Here is a 23015-nt window from a genome sequence, read left to right as displayed (position 1 = left end):
CATTCCGTTCAGGTGAAAAGAAGGCTGAAGGCAGAGTACGGTTGGCTGAGCAGACAACCACAGCATTTTCTTCTAGAAGAACAATGCTATTTGTAAGCGCTGGTGGAGTTTCACTTACATTTTTTGTAAAACTAGCAGTCAATAAATTAAGTTGAAAACAATATTTAGTGTTTTCATTTGACTCGTCTAATCTTATAATGGGTCCTCGAAGAAGGCAGGTTCTACAAAGTGGCATGCGATTGTAAACGAGATTAACAACGATAGAAACTCTCAACGATCTCTGTAGTGACCTTTGTTCCCGTATAATAGGACAAGCCCCATTTGTCTGTAACATTTCAAAGTCTGGTACGATTCATCTCATACCAGACAGGTAGATACGGTCTGCAATGAAACCTGCAGGTTGCATAAAGCCTACTCCGACAGATAAGCTCTATTACCTGGCTGGAATAGCGCCACCCTGTGTACGCAGAGAAGTGGCTGCTGTCAGGGAGAGGCTTGAAGTGGAACAAAACAGCGCCTATCCGCTGCATTGACATGGTCCTCCTCTGCAACGGCTGAAATGCTTCCTGAGGACATCAGAGGTGCAACGCAAGGCAAGGCCTGAGCTGTGAGAGAGGAGGACTCCTCACCTCCGCGGATGGTTAACAGCTGCACACAATGAAAACTCGGTGATGTGGAAGTCCTTGAACAGGCTACAATCAGGAGTGGGAAGATCCAGGGAAAACTTGAAAAAATGAGAGTGCAACACAAGTGATACAAGATGTGAATGTGGACAAAAACAAGCCACGAGCCACGTGCTTCAGTGCCCTCTGTGCCCAGAATCTTGCACAGAAGATGATCTCCTACAAGCCACAAGTGCACTGGACACTGCAAAATACTTGCCATTTGTACTGTAATATGTGATCTCACATGTTATGTTCTATATAGGCCTACTTCAATCTGACTTGAACATTAACTGTATATGTGTATGATTTCGACTCGAGGATAATAATTTCAAAGTCATTAGATATTCTCTCCCTAAACCAATATCACTATTCACGATGATTAATTAATTTAATATAACGTCATAAAGGATTTACTAGTATTTATATTAAATGTATTACCCTGTGTGCTGAATACTCTTCCAATGTTCAGGGAAAAATGTCCTTAATAAGATTAACACCCAATGTCTCACAGAGATTAAACATTTATAGACCACAGCAGAAGCTTTAATTTCAAACTGTAGTCCTAGTTCCCTCTGCCTGCCCCTACACACAAATACGGACAGACGCTCGCTAACTTACCTGAAAACTCGTGCTTCCTCGTTCGTCCGATGCTGACACGTGCATGACATGGCCCAAGATCTTCAACATTTATGACACGGATTGTCCTTGGAAGTTCACAAAAAATCCACACAGAAACAATAATTTTCTTTCTACGCACTGAAATACCTTAACAGGACATCAACAAAGAGAGTACGCATAGCACACAATCTTGAACATCTCTTCTAAAGATATAGATTATTGATAACATCGATGCATGTACCCTGTATATCCAGTCATTCGTTTATGAATTTAAAACAACATTTCACCATTCATGCCACATATCGCGGTTATGTACATAAATCTTGCTTGCGATGACAAGCATTGTGGGAGTGTTCATAGAATCGATTACTTTTAAAATATCCCATGTCTTTCTCTATCTCTTTTCTTACAAATGACAACTATAGAGCATTCTGAAGAATATGGAGGGGCAACATTGCTTAGTGATGACGATATTAATAATGATATTGGCCATGAAGCACTTAGGATACATAGATATATGACACTTAGATTTACGCGCTAATGTTAGGAAGTAATGTGATATGTACCTATGACTAAATGAGGTGTTAGTATGATGTCTTGGATAATATATACATAAGTATCAATCTTCGTGCACATTTTTATTTTCAAAACTATTTATACAGTATATTCCAGAAGATCAGACTTGTCAGTTAGTCTATGTTAGCTAAATATAAACTGTACTTCTTTACGGATATATCGGTTAGGTTTCTCTTCTCAAACTATTTGATTTCTTAGAAACTTTTGAGACAATCAGGTGATGATCATATTGGTCATTGACTGTCTTTGGTCAGGTATCAGTCAGAACTTGGCTCTATAATGGACACCTCACTTATGAGAGAGCCTCCTCATAAGATGTCGTTGCTACTGCCATTGGTTCGCGTTGTCTTGGTACACGTCTTGTCCCCATCCACGCGGCCATTCACCTGGTTGAGGGAGGCCCGGTGGTAGCGTCCACCCGAGGCTCGATTGCCGCCCGTCGGGCCGCAGTAGATCACCTTGCGGAATGCCTTCCGGAAATTGTCCGACAGAAAAGCGTACAGGATCGGGTTAACGCACGAATTCATGTAAGCCAATACGTGACTGAAGATCTGCAACATCACTGTAGTGTTGGTAATCTCGTACAGATCCATTGTCTTCAGCACCAAGATCACCTGAAACAAAGAGTAAACAACAACGTGATTAATACGTCTATTATCAGCCCGGAGGTTTGTTACATCATCAGATAGCGCCACCGAAGGTTATGCAGTTTTTGGTAAACTGTAAAACCCGATGGTAGCGTAATAACGAGACATGTTGGGTAAAGTGAGGAGTGGGGCAGTTTGACAGAAAGTGCAACTGTAGTACACGCAAGCACAGAAATGGTGTCACCAGGCTAGTTGGCGCCCAGCTGTGAACTTGCATCCGGAAGATAGTGGGTTCAAACCCCACTGTCGTCAGCCATGAAATAGTTTTCCTTGGTTTCACATTTTCACATCAGGAAAATGCTGGGGCTGTACCTTAATTAAGGCCACAGCCGCTTCCGTCCCACTCCCTGGCCTTTCCTATCCCATCGTCGCCATAAGACCTATCTGAGTCGGTGAGACGTAAAGCAAGTTTAAAAAAATAAAACGGTGTCCCGCCATAAACAATCAACACTGCCCCACTCCAGTACTCAAGAGGAGGGGAGGGAGTGGTGTTGAAGTCCACTCCAGTACTCAAACGGAGGGGAGGAAATAAAGGGGTAGTGTTGAAGTCCACTCCAGTACTCAAAAGGAGGGGAGGGAGTGAAGGAGTAGTGTTGAAGTCCACTCCAGTACTCAAACGGAGGGGAGGAAATAAAGGGGTAGTGTTGAAGTCCACTCCAGTACTCAAAAGGAGAGGAGGAAGTGAAGGAGTAGTGTTGAAGTCCACTCCAGTACTCAAAAGGATGGGAGGGAGTGAAGGAGTAGCGTTGAAGTCCACTCCAGTACTCAAAAGAAGGGAAGGGAGTGAAGGAGTAGTGTTGAAGTCCACTCCAGTACTCAAAAGGAGGGGAGGGAGTGAAGGAGTGGTGTTGAAGTCCACTCCAGTACTCAAACGGAGGGGAGGAAATAAAGGGGTAGTGTTGAAGTCCACTCCAGTACTCAAAAGGAGGGTAGGGAGTGAAGGAGTAGTGTTGAAGTCACTCCAGTACTCAAAAGAATGGGAGGGAGTGAAGGAGTAGCGTTGAAGTCCACTCCAGTACTCAAAAGAAGGGAAGGGAGTGAAGGAGTAGTGTTAAAGTCCACTCCATTACCGAAAAGGAGGGAAGGGAGTGAAGAAGTAGTGTTGAAGTCCACTCCAGTACCGAAAATAAGGGAAGGGAGTGAAGGAGTAGTGTTGAAGTCCACTCCAGTACCGAAAAAGAGGAAAGGAAGTGAAGGAGTAGTATTGAAGTTCACTCCAGTACTCAAAAGGAGGGGAGGGAGTGAAGGAGTGGTGTTGAAGTCCACTCCAGTACTCAAACGGAGGGGAGGAAATAAAGGGGTAGTGTTGAAGTCCACTCCAGTACTCAAAAGGAGGGGAGGGAGTGAAGGAGTAGTGTTGAACGCCACTCCAGTACTCAAAAGGAGGGATGGGAGTGAAGGAGTAGTGTTGAAGTCCAATCCAGTAGTGAAAGGAAAGGGAAGGAGTGAAGGAGTAGTGTTGAAGTCCACGCCAGTACCGAAAAGGAGGGGAAAGGAATGAAGCGGTAGCGTTGAAGGCCACTCCAGTATTGAAAAGAAGGGGAAGGGAGTGAACGGGTAGTGCTGAAGGCACAGTGTGTGTATTGCTATACATTCGCCACTGTGTCCATTTCAGTCACAAGATTCTTGTAGCGGGCTGTATATCTGCAGCAATACGTTAAGTGAGGAGGTGCTTTGTTTATATCGGGACACCATTTCTGTGCATGCGTGTACAACAGTCCCACAAGAATTACCGTTCATAACATCAGGACGCATTATTATGCATCGCCGACGCCTGAGCACCTCCCACACCGTCACATCCATAAAATTACGCCAAAGCTTCAATAGAAGCTGCATTTTTCTACGGCCTGTGCGAAGTCTGGCTGAAATATTAGCGGTCTCGACTATGACTTCACTATCAAAAGGCATCGCGCTCAACCACTATAAGAAAGAATGACGCTTATTTTCGTCAATATAGGCCCTGTTAAATACTGCTACTGTTATTACTACTACTAATATTAATATAATAATAATAATAATAATAATAATAATAATAATAATAATAATAATAATAATAATAATAATAATAATTGTTATCCTCAAACGCCAAAGTAAATTATGATTATCGGGGACGCAATGGCGTTTGGAAAACCGTTTCTATGAAGTTATTGTCAGCGTTGATCAAACAATGAAATGTTATATATTGGGGGGGGGGGATTACATCATGCACATTTCACCGCAATTAAATTACAGTTAATTAGTTGTTTTTCTTGATCAGGAAACGGTAGTGCAGCCAGAATGTTTAACCATAGAAACATCTTAATCCGTACGCGAAAAAATGGAGTTGGGAGTGACCTCTGAGTGCGCAACCACACCTTCAGGAACACGAACACATGCGACGTTGCCTTGGTTACTTCTCCTTCAACCTCAGGGTTGGCACAAATCTTCGCCCAAACGTTACCTGTTTCCTTTTCCATCCGGAATTCTTGTGATCGCGATTGTACAAGTTGGCAGTATCTTGTGAAGACCTCGTATCACAACTCTACGTCTCCGATCGTCTTTTGGGTCCATGACATCCCCTGTATCCTACAATTTCTAGAAAGGAAATATCGCGTTGAATGCTTTTCGTGACAACATACCTGTGCGAGTACCTTTTCTGCGTGCACACAAATATAAACTAAGTACAGAAACGAAACCAATGTAGAGGCTAATCTTCGGTTCCGGTGACTACGCAAGTTGAAAGCTTGGTCTTTGGAAAACAGCATCAACAACTGCACCAAGCTAACTTTATCAAGCAAGTTTCCACATCCAGACTTTTTTACTTATTAGCCAAGTGGCACAATGTGTTATAATTTCTATGCATACATATAAAATGTATTTATGTAAGTTAGGTTAAATTTAAAGGAAAGTAAATATTAGTCTTAATTATACGAATGCAAAAAAGTATATAACAATATTACATAATTATGTTTTTGTTCCCTGAATTCAGTATTATGTTGTGTACCTAGGGGCCCTTGGGCATGGTTGCGATATTCTAAGGGAGCCGCAGAGACAAAAATTTGGGAAACCCTGCTCTAGAGGATTGGACTGGACTGTTCACGAACTGCCAGGTGCCTATATAAGTCAATCGGACGGCCAGACAAGTGTGGGCTTGGAAGTTCTGTTTAGTGTGTGACAGTTGAGACGCATTGCTGTGGAGCACTGGGCGTGTGAGTGCTGCCGTAGAAGTCATAGTTTTGTTAGTTCTCAGTCAGAGTTGAGGGTTGGGTAAGCAGAGTGAATGTTCTGTCCATGAAACTGAGGCTATCGTTCCGTTCTGTCTGTGATCGGGGAGTTAGCTCGTGTTAAAGTGCAGTGAAGAGGACGCTGTGTCTCTGGCACTGAGTGGGAGCGTTAGACGAGGGATCGTCAAAGGGCAGTGAGCAAAGTCTGTTGTGAGTGTACGACTGTGTACGACGAACAGAATTTTGAAACTGTGTTTTGAACGAGCTGCTAGTTAAGTGACTGCAATAGTGTACAGCGAGTATAATTGTGGAACTGATTTGAGTATAAGTGAGTGTAATGTCTAGCTAGCGTGATAGTTTGTCTGTAAGTGACAAGTAGATGACAGGTGTGAATGAGTCAGCGAGAGTAGAGAGAGTACACACTGTGTATCCGTATGCCTGTATAGTGCGTAAGAATTAGCGGAATATGACTTTTAGTTTAGTTTACAAAAAACAAGAACGAAACTTAACATGCACATTCACCATGACGAGCTTGCATATTTTTAGATTTCCAAAAACAAACCAAAAAAAATCCCACGGCACTTAACGCCCTTAAAAGGGCCTTGGCCTGCTCAAGCGACCGCTGCTCAGCCCGAAGGCCGGCAGATTACGAGGGGTCGCATCCTCACGGTCGTTATTCTGGGCTTTCGAGATCGGGGCCGCCATCTCACCGTCAGATATCTCCTCAATTCTAATCACGTAGGCTGAGTGGACATCGAACCAGCCCTCAGGTCGAGAGAAAAATCTCTGACCTGGCCAGGAATCGAACCAGGGGCCTCCGGGCGAGAGGCAAGCACGCTACCCCTCCACCACGGGGCCGTCACTTTCAGATTTCCACAGCAATTTAATCTTCTCCAGAATTCTTGTTATTTTTGAATTATTTTAGTATATTCTTAATTTCTGTTTAACTGGTGTTTTTTTAATTTGGATACATATTTTCAGGTTCTATCTTTCAAAACTAATCTCTTCTTTTTCAAAAATTAGGAGCTTCTTCAGATACTGTGCTCATAGTTCAGATTTTTCCTAATTATTGATTAATTATTGACCTATCCAACGCCTTTGACAGGGTAGACCATGGAATACAATAGACGAAAATGAGGTCTATTGCAAGAGAAATAAGAAGTAATGGAGTGGGTGGCTACATTTCTCAAAAATGGAACTCGGTTAATTGGAGAAGGTGAAGCTTTATCTGATCTTTTAATTATTCAGAGGGGGTTTTCCGCAAGACAGTGCTATTTATTTGCTTATACGCATATGTGATCTGAGGTTTACGGAGCAATAAATAAGTTACAGGATTGTGAGCGACTGCAAGAAGACTTGATAAAATTGTGAGATGGACAGTCGGTAATGATATGATGGTTAACGGGGTGACAAGTTACGTTGTAGGTTTCACAAAGAGGAAAAGTCCCTTCAGGTTTATACGGTTATGAGGATATTAAGGAGTTTCAGAAACGATGTAAAGTGAGGGCGTATTTGTTTGATTCCAGCGCATAGGATTCCCACCATGATAGCTTGATACGAGGACTGAAAGAGACTCGAGGGAAGGCAGCATGATGTGTCATGAATGATTTTGGACAAAAGAGTACTATTACGAATATGTTGCAAATTTAGGATTCGGAAGACTTGGAAGTAAGGGGACAAGCTGTTCTACTAAGGGATATGTGGAAAAATGGCTTGGAATGATGTTATAGACAAATAAGCTTTTGAAGTTTTTAAAAGTCGAAGAGGTAATGAAATGAAGAGCAAGTTCGGATTCAAGAGGATATATCGGAGCAAATATTCATTTATAGGAAGTTGAATTAGGGGTTGCAATAAGTTATCAAGGGAAATGTTTGATAAATATTCAGCTTCAATGAAATCATTTCAAGACAGACCAGGTAATCCGCCACCTGGATGTCAGCCCTAAATGCTGTTCAATGGTGATTGATTGATTGATTGATTGATTGATTGATTGATTGATTGATTGATTGATTGATTGATTGATTGATTGATTGATTGATTGATTGATTGATTGATTGATTGATTGATTGATTGATTGATTGATTGATTGATTGATTGATTGATTGATTGATTGATTGATTGATTGATTGGCAAGTTCTAATTTTTCTTTTTTTAAACACAAACCTGTCTGTTGATACTTTTTTAACTTTGTTTTGAGAGTTTTACAGAAATGTCTTGTGTAGTTTTGTGGAACTCTTCATCATTATCATTAAAAAGAGATTATTCATAATTTCTCTTAACGGGTCTCAACATGATTATTATTATTATTATTATTATTATTATTATTATTATTATTATTATTATTATTATTATTATTATTAACGTACGCAGACTTATTACTCGACAATGGGCATATGGAAAGAAAACTTTTAAGACACCGCTGTTAGTGTTTGTGTGGAACGCGTATATCGCCGAGAGCATTTAACTTGCGATTGTGTTTAATGTCTCAATTGACAAACAAAAGAGGAGGCTACTTGTTCCAAAAAAATATCAAAATCAGAAACGCAGCGTTCAAGAAATAGCAATTCAAAGTGAGGCAGAATGTGTGTTGAATATGTGACGTCACACACGTACTCTGTTATAACATGGCGCTGCGTTGACTCCCTCGCTCAGTTAGAGGTTAGCTGTCGCTGTGAATACATCGTGGTCAGTTGTATAGAATAACAAATTTAATAATGGAAAACGTGGAAAAGTAAGAGTTGAAAGGAGAAAAGTAATGATGAAGCAATAAAAGGAATGGAACGAAAAGAGCGTAATATACCGGGCGAGTTGGCCGTGCGGTTAGAAGCGCGCAGCTGTGAGCTTGCATTCGAGATATAGTGGGTTCGAATCCCACTATCGGCAGTTCTGAAGATGGTTTTCCGTGGTTTCCCATATTCTCACCAGGCGAATGCTGGGGCTGTACCTTAATTAAGACCACGACTGCTTCCTTCCCACTCCTAGCCCTTTCCTATCCCATCGTCGCCATAAGACCTATCTGTGTCGGTGTGTTCTAAAGCAAATTCTAAAAAAACAAAACGAGCGTAATAGGCGTTACTCTGAGAAATTGGAACAGTGAATACATTTTAATAAGTAAGTCTAAGAAACCCTCAATACCTTGTGGCCGTTACCATAGTGACAACCTGCCGACGATTATTCTATTATTATTATTATTATTATTATTATTATTATTATTATTATTATTATTATTATTATTATTATTATTAATATTATTATTATTATTAAGTATACGGCTTAATTTCTGATGTCTTCCCTCACACCGATCACATGTGAACTGTTAGCATTTTGTTACGTATTAAGATATAATCCTTATCAAGTAAAGTAAGCTCAGTAGATGTTTTCAGAGACATTACTTTCAAAAACACACATATCCTAGGTGCATGAACGCGTAATGCTCTATCATTTCAAGAAAGATCAGTATGGAATTAGCAGAGTGCGAGGATAGTGCTGGGAACACAGAGGAGTTCGTGGTAGATACAGAGCTTTGATGAATATGAAGGAATCCAAAAAGGGGAATATAAGCGAATTTCAACAAACAATAGATAACATGTATTTTGAATTGAACAAGCAATAACAAACATCCAGAACATGAAACCTGAAACAACAGAATATGTTCAAATTAGAATTAAATGTTAACAACGCAGATCACACGATCCATAAAATCAGCCACAGTAATTGCAACACAGGCAAGTTAAAATCATATCCTTCCAGCGGACGCGCGCAATAAAAATAAATTGTTCCAAAGGAACAAGTAGGGAGCGTGCGGGAGAGGGAGGTCGAATCCTGCATCTGCCTTTATTTCAATTAGAATATCAAAGATGCGATAGAGCACAATTCATTACTTAGAGTTTGATGAAGTGAAATAAAACACAAGTCCTTGACCACATGTTTGCGCACTATGTCCCACAAAATTAATTCTCGAACAAATTGACGATTTAGTTCTACAATTCAAAAATGGACGTAATATCAATGATAAAGTTCCAATTGAGGGACAGGGCTGGACATCACGGCTGGCCCCAACCGTCGGTTGTCCTGAGAATGGTTTTCCATTCTCCTGCACTAAGGCGAATGCCGGGACAGTTCGTAGTATAGGCCACGGCCGCCAACCCCCTCACCCTCTCCGCACATCTCCTTCACCGTAACAAACCTCCCGGCCGCAGAGACGGTGTCACCGTCTAAGAGGCCCGCCTCCCCCTTCGGGGCAGGAATGAAAACATGTTAGTAGTAGTTCCAGTTAAGGCCTGAAGGGCAATACGGGAGACAAGCTCCCCACATTCAGTGCTCAATTAAACATAAGTTTTTAGCCCACCCAGCGTCACACGATTATGAACTCCAGATGGTCGGAATTGAAAGGATGCGTGCAGAAACACGCATTACTGCCGGAGGCCCTCCAAACCAGACCGCTATCGAAGCCGGACTGATTTTTTGAAGGAAACAGTTCAGGTATTTATTGGACGACACAAAGTGTGTCGAAGAAAGGAAGCATGGAGCGGCTTCGAGAAAGTTCGCTGACGGCACAAGTCACATGGTCGAAGAAGACGATGCAAGTTCAACATGCTTAGTCTAATGCTGGACGGCAAAGATGACAGGTGCACGAGGGCGATGAGCAGGTACAGAACAACTTCTTCCTTGCGATAATAGGGAGCTCGTTACAGAATGGATGCAATCACTATTCACGTATTTCTGTCGTGATTGGTAGTGTGGTGTGTTGTACGTAGATGCATATATTAATCTGAACACAATCACCCGCTCGATTTAGAGGAATTACTAGAAGTGGTTGAAACCTGCCAGCAATCGAACTCATGCCCTCTATCAACCAAGGAACCGGATAGGTTTGATAAGCTCTGTTACACCGACCCTACATTCGCCTTGCGAATCAGCCTGTACTTCACGACTTTCCAATACATCATGTTCCTTTGGAAGGGCACTCTCACTGGCCAGCAAATAACAAAGCTATCAATCAGGTGACAGATGGCAGCGTGACATCAGAGACTTACTCTGTAACAAGGGGTGTTCCGCTCTATCAGCCTCTGCAAATAACGTATTCTTTATTCCTTTGTAACAAGTCGATGTTCAAGTATCAAACCTGGATGTTGTGAGCGTTAGAGCAAATGGATAAGACCGAAAAATATTGTGATTCTTGTTATTCTAGAGTTCAGCCCCAGGCTGCCTGTAGTTATCTGTTCAATACTAACCCTTAAATGCACACCATTGCATATGTGCAGAGGAGAATTTATTTGCTTGTTATATCTGCTATGTGATATTTACTTCTAACTTGAAGATCAACTCGCTAAAAGATCAGTCTTTTATTTCATGATTTTGCTTGCTAATCAGCTAGAGTGAGAACTTTAAACAGGTAAGGTAAAACAATTAAAATGTTGTTTACGTCAAATAATTTGTGAGCAAGGACATTCCTAAGAGTAAAATGACCGGGCGAGCTGGCCGTGCGCGTAGAGACGCGCGACTGTGAGCTTGTATCCGGGAGATAGTAGGTTCGAATCCCACTATCGGCAGCCCTGAAGATGGTTTTCCGTGGTTTCCCATTTTCACACCAGGCAAATGCTGGGGCTGTACCTTAATTAAGGCCACGGCCGCTTCCTTCCAACTCCTAGGCCTTTCCCATCCCATCGTCGCCATATGACCTATCTGTGTCGGTGCGACGTAAAGCTGCTAGCAAAAAAAAAAAAAGTAAAATGTGTCGATAGTTACAGTAATCGTACAGGTACGTAATGCATTCAAAAGGTTTAATAGTTTGACCGATCCAAACAAATAAATAAATACAACCTGTGATAAAGATGTTCGGTCAATAGTCCTGTACTATCAACAGAGATGAACAATGCACGACAAAGACCTCACTGCCCTTTGAGATGGTCCCCTCCAATAACTATGCACTGTTGAGTTCCGCGATACATATCCTGGAAACTTTGCAAGAAGGCCTCCTTTGGGATGGTGTTCAAAAACCTCGTCACGTTTCGTTGGATGTCAAGAATATCGTCAAATCTCTTTCCTTTCAAAGCGAGTTTGAGTCGTGGGAATAGGCTCTGACATTTTTCCGACGAGAGGATCTCGGAGAACGCCATTCCAGGCTTTGCCGTTTCGTTTCAGGGTCGTACCTGAGACACCAGGTCTCATCCTCAGTGACAATACAGTTCAAGAAATTTGGTGTCGCATCCGCCGTTTCGACAAAATCCTGTGAAGCCTCTAAACGTGCCTGCTTCTGATCGTCAGTCAAGTGATGTGGCACAAGATGAGAACACGTTTTCCTCTTCCCTAACTTCCGGGTAACGACTTGTCGCACGGATTAACGGTTAATCTGCAGTTCATCCGCGGCTACAGGGTGACCTCGATAGTGTTGTGAGATGGACGGTGGGCAATGGTATGATGATAAACGGGGTTAAAAGTCACGTTGTGAGTTTCACAAATAGGAAAGGTCCTCTCAGTTTTAATTACTGCGTTGATGGGGTGAAAGTTCTTTTTGGGGATCATTGTAAATACCTAGGTGTTAATATAAGGAAAGATCTTCATTGGGGTAATCACATAAATATGATTGTTAATAAAGGGTACAGACCTCTGCACATGGTTATGAGGGTATTTAGGGGTTGTAGTAAGGATGTAAAGGAGAGGACGTATAAGTCTCTGGTAAGACCGCGACTAGAGTATATGGGATCCTCACCAGGAATACTTCATTCAAGAACTGGAAAAAATCCAAAGAAAAGCAGCTCGATTTGTTCTGGGTGATTTCCGACAAAAGAGTGGCGTTACACAAGTGTTACAAAGTTTGGGCTGGGAAGACTTGGGAGAAAGGAGACGAGCTGCTCGATTAAGTGGTATGTTCCGAGCTGTCAGTGGAGAGATGGCGTGGGAGGACATCAGTAGACGAATAAGTTTGAGTGGTGTCTTTAAAATTAGGAAAGATCACAATATGACGATAAAGTTGGAATTCGAGAGGACAAATTTGGCAAATATTCGTTTATAGAAAGGGGAGTTAGGGATTGGAATAACTTACCAAGGGAGATGTTCAATAATTTTCCAATTTCTTTGCGATCATTTAAGAAAAGGCTAGAAAAACAACAGATAGGGAATCTGCCATCTGGGCGACTGCCCTAAATGCAGATCAGTAGTGATTGATTGATTGATTGATTGATTGATTGATTGATTGATTGATTGATTGATTGATTGATTGATTGATTGATTGATTGATTGATTGATTGATTGATTGATTGATTGATTGATTGATTGATTGATTGATTGATTGATTGATTGATTGATTGATTGATGAGTACAGTTAATCGCCGATCGTTCGTGATTAATGTCCTCACCTTCTCAATGTTTTCGTCACGGACGGTTTTCGCCGGTCTTCCGGTACGGGGGGTTGTCAGAAACACTTTCTTGGCCTCCTCAAAAACGGGCGAACCACCCGTACATACACTTCAAGGTCGTTCATGTTCCAGTTCCCAGTTCAGAATCAACGCACTAAACACGCACTGTGTCAAGCAGGTCTTACACAGCACACACACGATGCTCCATTGAACAACGTTGGGAGCAGGTGGTCAAAACCTGCTGCTACGCATGTGCAGCGTTGTGTGTCGCCAGTGTTGCCGGATCGACCGTTCTGACTTCATTCACCGAAATTTGTTGTCACAGGTTGTAAATAAATACAAAAATTAGTTAATTAACTTTTTGAGAAATAATATTAAATATTTTTCTGCTAATAATGTTTTACTTTTTGGAATGAAAATCCGTCATATTTAAAAGAAATATTAAACTGCGCATTTAAAGGCTAAGTCAAGTAAGATCCTAAACTTAAATATCTGCTTCTGCCATGTTTCTCTCATTCTATTGAGGTCGCAGGTGCAATCTGAGAAGTAAATGTACATTTGGCCCTGTTTTGCCGCTGGATGCCCTTCCCACCGTCAGTCTTATGTGGAGGAATGTATTCACTATTGTAAGTTTTACTAGTGTGGTGTGATGTATATCAGATATGTACGTTCCCGAGACATAGATCTTAACTAGACACGACTAAATCTCTGACAAGGTCATGAATAGAAACCGGCACCCTCTGAACCAAAGACGACAACGCTCTCCGAACAGCCACGGAGACGGACTTCAGACTTTAAAAATGATCTCGAACAATTATATTGTTAATAAACTCCTGGACATTTCGTACTTTTTTCTTTTTTTCCTAGCTTCTTTGACATCGCACAAACACATCGAAAGTCTCCGGCGACGCTAAGATGGGGAACTGATAGGATAGGAAAGATAGCGTCCGTGGGCATAATTAATATACAGCTCTTGAATTTCCCTGTTGTGAAAATGAGAAACCACGGAAAACTGCTTCAGGCCTGCCAACGGTGGGATTCGAACCCACAATTTCCCGAATGCAAGCTTCGCGACCCGAACCAAACAGCCAACACGCTTGGTCATAATTTCTCTCTAATGAAGAGAAAGAGACGTTTGCATATTTAACATAATTTTAGGGAGGTATTATTTATTTATTTATTTATTTATTTATTTATTTATTTATTTATTTATTTATTTATTTATTTATTTATTTATTTATTTATTTATTTATTTATTTATTTATTTATTTATTTCAGAATTTGCTTTAGGTCGCGCCGACACAGGTCTTATGGCGACGATGGAATAGGAAAGTCCTAGCAGTGGGAAGGAAGCGCCCGTGGTCTTAATTAAGGTATAGCCCCAGCATTCGCCTGGTGTGAAAATGGCAAAACCATCTTGAGGGCTGCCGGGTTCGAACCCACTATTTCCCGAATGCAAGCTGTTAGTTACGCGACTCAAGCCACGCGGCCACTTGCTCGGTGATATTTTACATTATTAGTGTGAACAATATTGATTTTACATTTCACTAACTATTAGAGCGATTTACAGAGATGCCGAGGTGCCGAAATTTTGTCTCGCAGGATTTCTTTTAAGTGCCGATAAATCTGCCAACACGAGACTTGGTACGTCTGAACACCTTCAAATGCCACTGGACTGATCCGACATCGAGCTGTCCGAGTTGGACGCTCTTCCATCTGAGGTACTAAATCCGGCTATTATTATTATTATTATTATTAGTAGTAGTAGTAGTAGTAGTAGTAGTAGTAGTAGCCAGTCCCAGTGTTGCTGACGGGGTCGGTTGGTGCATGCATTTAACTGGGCTTGGCAGACTGATATGTTGTGACAACTTATGGCTCAGTGAGGAAAGCAACGGGAAACTGCATCACTCTTCATTTCCCTATTAAGTCCCTTCAGTAATGCCTAGGCCATATATTACAGCTAATGGTGGAGTTGTTGAGGATCCAACCAGCCTTCGGGCTGAGGATTGTACTACATTATTATTATTATTATTATTATTATTATTATTATTATTATTATTATTATTATTATTATTATTATTATTATTATTTCTTTCCTTCTTAATCTGTTTACCCTCAAGGGTTGGTTTTTCCCCTCGAACTCAGCGAGGGATCCCACCTCTACCGCCTCAAGGGCAGTGTCCTGAAGCGTAAGATTTTGCGTCGGGGATAAAACAGGGGAGGAGGACCATTAGATCGCCCAGGTGGCCTCACCCGCTATGCTGAACAGGGGCCTTGTGGTGGGATGGGAAGACTGGAAGGGATTGACGAGGAAGGGAGAAGGATGCGGCCATTGCCTTAAGTTAGGTACCATTCCGGCATTTGCCTGGAGGAGAAGTGGGAATTGGCTGAGATACGAATCGAACCAGCTCTACTCAGTTGACTTCCCGAAGCTGAGTGGACCCCGTTAAAGCCCTCGCACCACTTTTCAAATTTCGTGGCAGAGCTGGAAATGGAACCCGTGCCTGCGGCGATGGCAGCTAATCAAACTAACCACTACACCACTTATTATTATTATTATTATTATTATTATTATTATTATTATTATTATTATTATTATTATTATTATTTGACGTATGCGGCTCCTTTTCAGGTCAAGAGACACTATTTCCGATGATGCTCTACGGGATATTTTCAAGGGAAATTTCAGCTTAATGAGCAGGAACTAATACTCATTTTTGAAAACATATTGATTTTATCAAGGTTCTTGATCGTCATAATTATGTCCGTTGAATTCCTTAAAATGGAATAAGATAGCTTTTATTCTTCAAAAAACTGTAACACGTTAGTCATTAGATCACACTTCGATCCATTACAGAAACATGCAGTTGCGGACAGATCCTTCCTCATAGGCTTGGCCTCAGGAAGATTGTTGCAATATGTGTACTTTTAATTTTGCAACCTTTATTATGATGTACACATGATTTTCAAACCTAGCAGAATCAAAATAAAAAAGTCACGGAAGGCATGTCTTGTTTCAATATTTTTTCCCTCTGCGTTATGCCCTTGTCCGTAACTAAGTTACACGTAATCTTCAAAGTAGGCAAATTGCAGGCTGTTATATCAACAGATGTGCAAAATAACAGGAATTTAAAAAACAATAAATGGGAATGATCCAGTTAAAAATATTCATAATTTATGCATCTGAAACTATCATAATTGGTGGCAAATCTCGGATATAGGTGTTCGGAAAACAAGAAAGGCAAATCCTCAGAAAAACCATAGGACCAAAATGCGAAAATGGAATTTGTATGAAAAAGAAATCACATGAAATCTATTAAGATACAGAAAAGAATCACAGACGCCGTCAAGAAACAGCAATTACAATTTTATGGTCACTTATGTACAATGGATAATAACATGCTTACAAACAAAAAAATTAAACTTAGTCTTATCTATGAAAAATCACATAATTAGCTAAAAGAAATCAGTGAATACCAAACGAATTTTTCAAACAGTGCTTCCCTACTCACCGTAACGAATGCTTTTCGAAATCTATGGCCGCCAAGTACACACAGGCTTTTTCCATACTTGAGTATTTGTCTGTTATCATTTTCACCGTCTGTGGTCCTTTTTCCTTTTCGAAAACCTGTCTGTAGCATTGATATTATTGAATGTTCTTCGGCCCAGGTTTGTTAGCCTATATAAATCTTACTCAGTGAGTCAAGTAACGTTATTCCTCTGTAGTTGCCCGGCAAGTTTTTGTTTCCTTCCTTTTTGTATGTTGGGCATACGATCCCGCCTTCCCACTCTTTGGGTATTTTAACACCATTGAATCTCTTTTAACGTGAAACTAAATAATGTTCAATTAAAATTTAAAATATACTCATAATATTAACAAATCTACAAAAGACTTCGTAAACTATCAGTCAACTTCACAACAAAGAAATCTACAAAATGTCACCTCAAACTGGGGAATACAAATTCAAAATATAAACATCCAAAAATGTACCCGAGTAGAACCGGGCACTTTAACTACTATTACAATATTTACAATCAGACAACCACAAAATAATGAGTTTCTCATTCATCAATTGAATCCTGAGATGTACTTAACCTTGATAATTGATACGTTATAATGGTGTAATTAATTTGTGAATTTCAGTTAGAAAGAAGTTGATGATGTATGTTGCTTAAATGAGCATAGCAGCTATGTCATCGGCCCCTAATTGTACCAGGTGCAACGAAAAGAAAGAATAATTAAAACTTCAAAATGTATCCACTGACTAGAATATAAAATTAATGATGATGTAAAAGTGACCTTGAATCCAAAACAATCAGTGGATCGAATTCACAATGTCTTCTTTCCTGAGACGATGCTTGTTATAAAAAGGGGTCCACCGACCCCTCACAATAGTACTAATCGCTGGTAAAGCAAAACCAAGGTGCTCCTCATATCGTGGTACCAATCACAGATAACGTAGACTCATGGTGTTCCTCACATAAAGGCACCACTCGCAAGCAACGCAGACCCACGGTGTCCCTCGCATCATGGGACTAATCACGAGCGCCGGTATTCCCGTAGAGTTCCTCACATAGTGGAACTAATCATAGGCAATGCAAACCCTCGGCGTACCGCACATTACGGTACTACACACAGGCAACAGAGACCGATAGTGTTCCTCACATAGTGGTACTAATCACGGGCAACACCCAAACCCATGGTGTTCCCCACATAGTGGTACTAATAGGAGGCAACGTAGACCCGTTGTGTTCTTCATATAGTGGTATTACTCACAGGTAACGCTCACCCATTCTGAACCCAGTGGAACCAACATATTCCAGCGCAGCGTACGGCACGTTTTCTCGCACACGCCTCGGTGTGATACACACGATGGTACTAACCACAGGCAACGCGCAGACCCGTGGTGTTCCTCACATAATTGTTCTACTCCTAGGTAACATAGATCCATGATGTTCCTCACATGATGGTACTAATCTCAAGTAACGTCGACCCATGGTGTTTCTCACGTATCTCATGGTTCTAATGTTATCATCCCTCGGTCGGCCCTTTTAGACGCCTTTCACGAAAGGCAGGGGATACCGTGGGTGTATTAGTCGTCAACGTCCCCCACCCACAGGGGTTAGTTTTTTTTCTAGTTGCTTTACGTCGCACCGACACAGAGAGGTCTTATGGCGACGATGGGGCAGGGAATGGCTAGGAGTGGGAAGGAAGCGGCCGTGGCCTTAATTAAGGTACAGCTCCAGCATTTGCCTGGTGTGAAAATGGGAAACGACGGAAAACCATTTTCAGGGCTGCCGACAGTGGGGTTCGAACCTACTATCTCCCGAATGGTGGATACTGGCCGCACTTAAGCGACTGCAGCTATCGAGCTCGGTACAGGGGTTAGAAAGAAGTTAATAGTTCGCACTCTATATTGCCATATTTACATTCGCACTTCAGTGCTATTCATTATATGTTAAAAAAGTGTAGGCTTCATTTCTTCAAACGTTTTCAGATAGACTTGGTCGATGTGGTTCTGAGTCCCTCATATAGTAAGTACTGCTTATTTGTGTGTTACTAGTTCCTCGATCAACAGCTGTTAGCGCTGTTATTAATTTTGCATTTGCATTGGCACACAAAGTACTTAACAACAAATCAGCGGTCAGATGTTAATGAAATTATAATTTCCCTTTACAAGCAGTTGTTATATACAATTCTGTTTGTTATATGCTGAGTGGTAAGTAATATATAAATTTGTGTTTAAAGGATTCAATGACCAGTTAGAGAATAAATCATTACTTCCTCGAAAGCCGAGAGACATTAATTGGAACCTATTTGTCCTATCGTTCATTATCATTTACTAAAGTGTTAATCTGCATTACTGTAAATGTAGTTCATGATATGCACGTACATATATTCAAACTATTATGGCGCTTTTAGTGTTAGTCTATGCAAGAAGCCTCTGCCAATGACGTAAATGGCCCATAATTTGCAACGAATATTTTGTTCCCTTGCACCCTTTCAACTTTTGCCTGAAATTCGTTCAAATCGAAAATAATTATCACCTCGTAGATCTGCCTCTGATTTTATTACTCTATGAAAGTTAATACGCTTCTCTCCGTAGTATCTAAAACTGATCTGTAAGTAGATAACATATCTATATCCATTATTCAAGCAAACATTTGTTACGTGCAACCTAATCTGTAGCAGTGATTTCTTGTTGTACCCTTCTTGCCTCAACATTAAACACCTTGTTAGACAATTCTTGGTCCAAATTTGGCTCGTTCTTCGATAATGATTCTGGAAAGGCCTTACGAATTGTGTTTTCTGATAAGATGTCCAAAACTGCTTTAGTTAAATGTTAAATAGTACACATGCCTAGTGCACAAAGAGATCCCTCTAGTGGGATGATAGCAGCATTATGAAGAAAGACGTAGACGACGACTGAACGACAAATGCGCGATGCATTGTACTTGAAGAAGAGATCTTCTTGAAGACTGGCTTGGTAAAACTTGTTTCTTAAACTTTGGATCTGCTCTACGTCCTGTGGGCATCCAGAAATTATTATTCACGTTGACAACATTGGCCTCGGAGCCCACCACGTCCGATAGCAGACACCTGTTGAAGTAGAGATACTATGACGCGTTATGTGAGGCAGATCTTAACACCACCTCTGTTCGAGAAACGATTCAGAGTCCGAAGCACGTCGATTAACTCTTCCATATTTGTCATTTCTCCTTCGAAAGTACTACCTAACCACAGGAGTTAGGAAGACAATGAACACCGTTGCTGCATTTGAAATACTATTCGACTCTCCGAAATTCCACCGACCTTGGTCATAATGGAACTTGGGAACAGAAGGAGAATGAGCAATTGCATGCGCCTTTTAAGTCAGCGAAATAAATAGTAGAGAAATGAGTCAAAAATCGATTCTAGGACAGTCCAGAAGGTATTTTCAGAGTTCGCATGTCTCATCCCTCCGGATGGATTCCGATGGTACAACTGTAGGACAAGGGCCCTTCCTTCCCAGTTCTATGCAGGTTGTATCAGAACTATGTCCACAAAAATGTTCAGCGATGCTCTTCGGATTATGTTATGAACGATGGTGCAATCGGATTGGCGGAGAAAATGTTATTTGCGAGAAATTGAATTAATTGTTACTTTCGGGCGCGTGATTGAAATTGACGAACTTGTCCTGTTTGCTATTCCAGAGAAGCAGACGCTGCCTGTTGCTGTGCGGCAGAGGAGGGAAGGGAAGTGAGGGGAATTGGGAAGGTGAAGACAGAGGTAATGCTCGGTGCGAATTCACGAGTTTATCGTTCGTTTGTCATACTCGCCTCCCAGCCCCAGTAGACAGTGTACAGTTTGTTCTACACAAATTGACTTCTACTATATGAATTACTTATCCCAGCACACTGAACTAGGTGCGTCACCAGCGTACGACAGGGAGTTTCGAAAGCGCTTTTTCCGCCCATCGAAAATCCGACTACCTCTTCCGGGGTTCACACTGCATTCTTGAGATCGGAAAGCCAAAATTCTACGTCTGTTCTATGGAAGGATGATGACGATGATGATAATTTTATTCTTTATTATTGTTTATTTAAGCCGGCCCCGTGGTGTAGGCGTAGCGTGCCTGCTTCTTACCCGGAGGCCCTGGGTTCGATTCCCCGCCAAGTCAGGGATTTTTACCTGGACCTGAGGGCTGTTTTGAGGTCCACTCAGCCTACGTGATTAGAATTGAGGAGCTATCTGACGGTGAGATAGCGGCCCCGGTCTAGAAAGCAGAGAATAACGGCCGAGAGAATTCGTTGTGATAACCACACGACACATCGTGTTCTGCAGGCCTTCGGGCTGAGCAGCGGTCGCTTGGTAGGCCAAACCCTTCAAGGTCTGTAGTGCCATCGGGGTTGGGCTATTATTTTTATTTATTCATGACTTTATTATTTTTTATTTGACATTAGAGGAAAAAGAAACTCGTCCTCTTAAAGAATTCTATAACGAGCCAGTAGATCTACAGTCACGAGCCTCCTTATTGACAACTAAACCCACAGCGTTACATGAATCCGAAAGTGCAAAACAGTTTTAGTATTCGGATCAGTAAATGTGAAAGGGAATCTTTTGACTATTATTTGATGGATGAATCTCCCCCTCCCCATTTTCATTAAAACAGTCTTTATCCCCTTTAACTGAATAGACCGTATACAGAGTGTAACAATAAGGCAGACCAAACTTTCAGAAGACATTCCTCACACGTACAAGAAGAATCCCGGATGTTTCCTATGTGTTTTCTTGATTAATATAAAATGTAGACTTGCAGAAAACGAGTTCTAACTCGGCAATAGAGCGTTTCCGGACTCCTATCCACATAACACATGTGTCCTCAAAGTTCGGCCGTGCCTTGATGTTACACCCTCAATGTCGTAAATTAACAACTATATTCCTTATCGAGAAACAAATATTGTCCAGTTTAGATTTCAGGGCGTCCTCAGGACAGGGGTGAAGTATATAACATACCATAGTACTCCTCCACGAAGAGGGAATAGATATTAAGACTTTCGCATGAAGTGGTGATCACGGAACATATTGCGAAAAGAGGACATGAAAGTGTAAAGTATGTAACAGAGAATTTTCATGTGAAGAGAAGCACAAGAACTTCTCCACAAACATTCTGAGGACAAGCTATGTGTTCACAAGGAAGGAATCTCAATCCTCCCTGGAAGAAAACTGTACAAGTGTAACAATACGTACTCGCGAATTGTTGATCTCGAAAGACACAATTGCATGAGACTGCACAAGTGTACAACATGTAGTAATACGTCCTCACGAAACAAACTAGGAAATAACGAATATAATAACGGTCCCCAGGACCTGCTCATCTGATGAGTTAAACTGAGCACTGTCCCTGCCTTGCACAATGCCATAGCCCTTAGGGGATTCACAAAGCTGTTTGTTTGTTTGTTTGTTTGTTTTTTTGTTTGTTTGTTTGTTTGTTTGTTTGTTTGTTTGTTTGTTTGTGTGTTCGTTCGTTCGTTTGTTCGTTCGTTCATGTGTTCGTTTGTTTGTTTGTTTGTTTGTTTGTTTGTTTGTTTGTTTGTTTGTTTGTTTGTTTGTTTGTTTGTTTGCTCGTTTGTTTGTTTGTTTCTTTGTTTATTTATTTATTTATTTATTTATTTATTTATTTATTTATTTATTTCAGATGTAAACAAGAATGAAAACAAAATACAATTATTGGTTTAGTTATAATCTGCATATAAGTAAATCGGTTATTTGAGAAAGCACACATGTCCACAATTATCATTTTTAAGAAAAGTTGTAAAAACCGCCTACAGCTTCTAATGCTTGCAATTTGTGCCTGATTTTTATACCAATTATTTATCAGATCTTTTGTAATAATTCTGATCATTTTAAAAAATGCTTTTCAAAAAAGAGTGATATGGGCACTGAAAATTACTGGGCATGAGTGACTTCTCAAGTAAATAAATTCTTGGTAGCAAAAAACATCACAAACTAAGGTTATTTAATGCTAACCAACATTTAAACACACCACATTTCACACTTCAATTATGTAATTGTTTCATCTTTAAATTTCCCTTCATACAACAACATTAGTCCGCCTTTGTAGTGTAGTGGTTAGTGTGATTAGCTGCACCCCAAGAGGCTCGGGTTCCATTTCCGGTTCTGCCACGAAATTTGAAAAGTGGTAGGAGGGCAGAAACGGGTCCACTCAGCATCGGGTGGTCAACTTAGTAGAGGGAGTTCGATTCCATTCTCAGCCATCCTCCAAGTGGTTTTCCGTGGTTTCACACTTCTCCTCCAGGTACCTAGCTTAAATCCCCGGCTGCTTACTTCCTTCTTCCTTGCCTATCCCTTCCGATATTTCCACCTAGCAACAAGGCTCCTGTTCATCATAGCAGGTAAGGCCACCGGGACCAGTTTCATCCCTTGATCCAAAGTCTCACGCTCCA

The 23015-nt window shown here is 41.1% G+C and overlaps 1 protein-coding gene across 1 annotated transcript in view; it reads right to left on the bottom strand.

Annotated features, from left to right (window-relative positions):
• Positions 1–1914: 1914 nt before the first annotated feature.
• LOC136877612 (allatostatin-A receptor) overlaps positions 1915–23015 on the bottom strand; it is a 362104-nt gene continuing 341003 nt past the window's right edge. Inside the window, exon 3 of the mRNA XM_067151787.2 lies at positions 1915–2473. Coding sequence (XP_067007888.2) covers positions 2168–2473 — 306 coding nt within the window. The 3' untranslated portion in view covers positions 1915–2167. The remainder of the gene's footprint in view (positions 2474–23015) is intronic.

Source organism: Anabrus simplex, chromosome 7, assembly GCF_040414725.1.
Source record: "Anabrus simplex isolate iqAnaSimp1 chromosome 7, ASM4041472v1, whole genome shotgun sequence".
In the NCBI taxonomy this organism is placed as follows: domain Eukaryota; kingdom Metazoa; phylum Arthropoda; class Insecta; order Orthoptera; family Tettigoniidae; genus Anabrus; species Anabrus simplex.
This window is presented reverse-complemented; position numbering and strand designations above follow the sequence as displayed.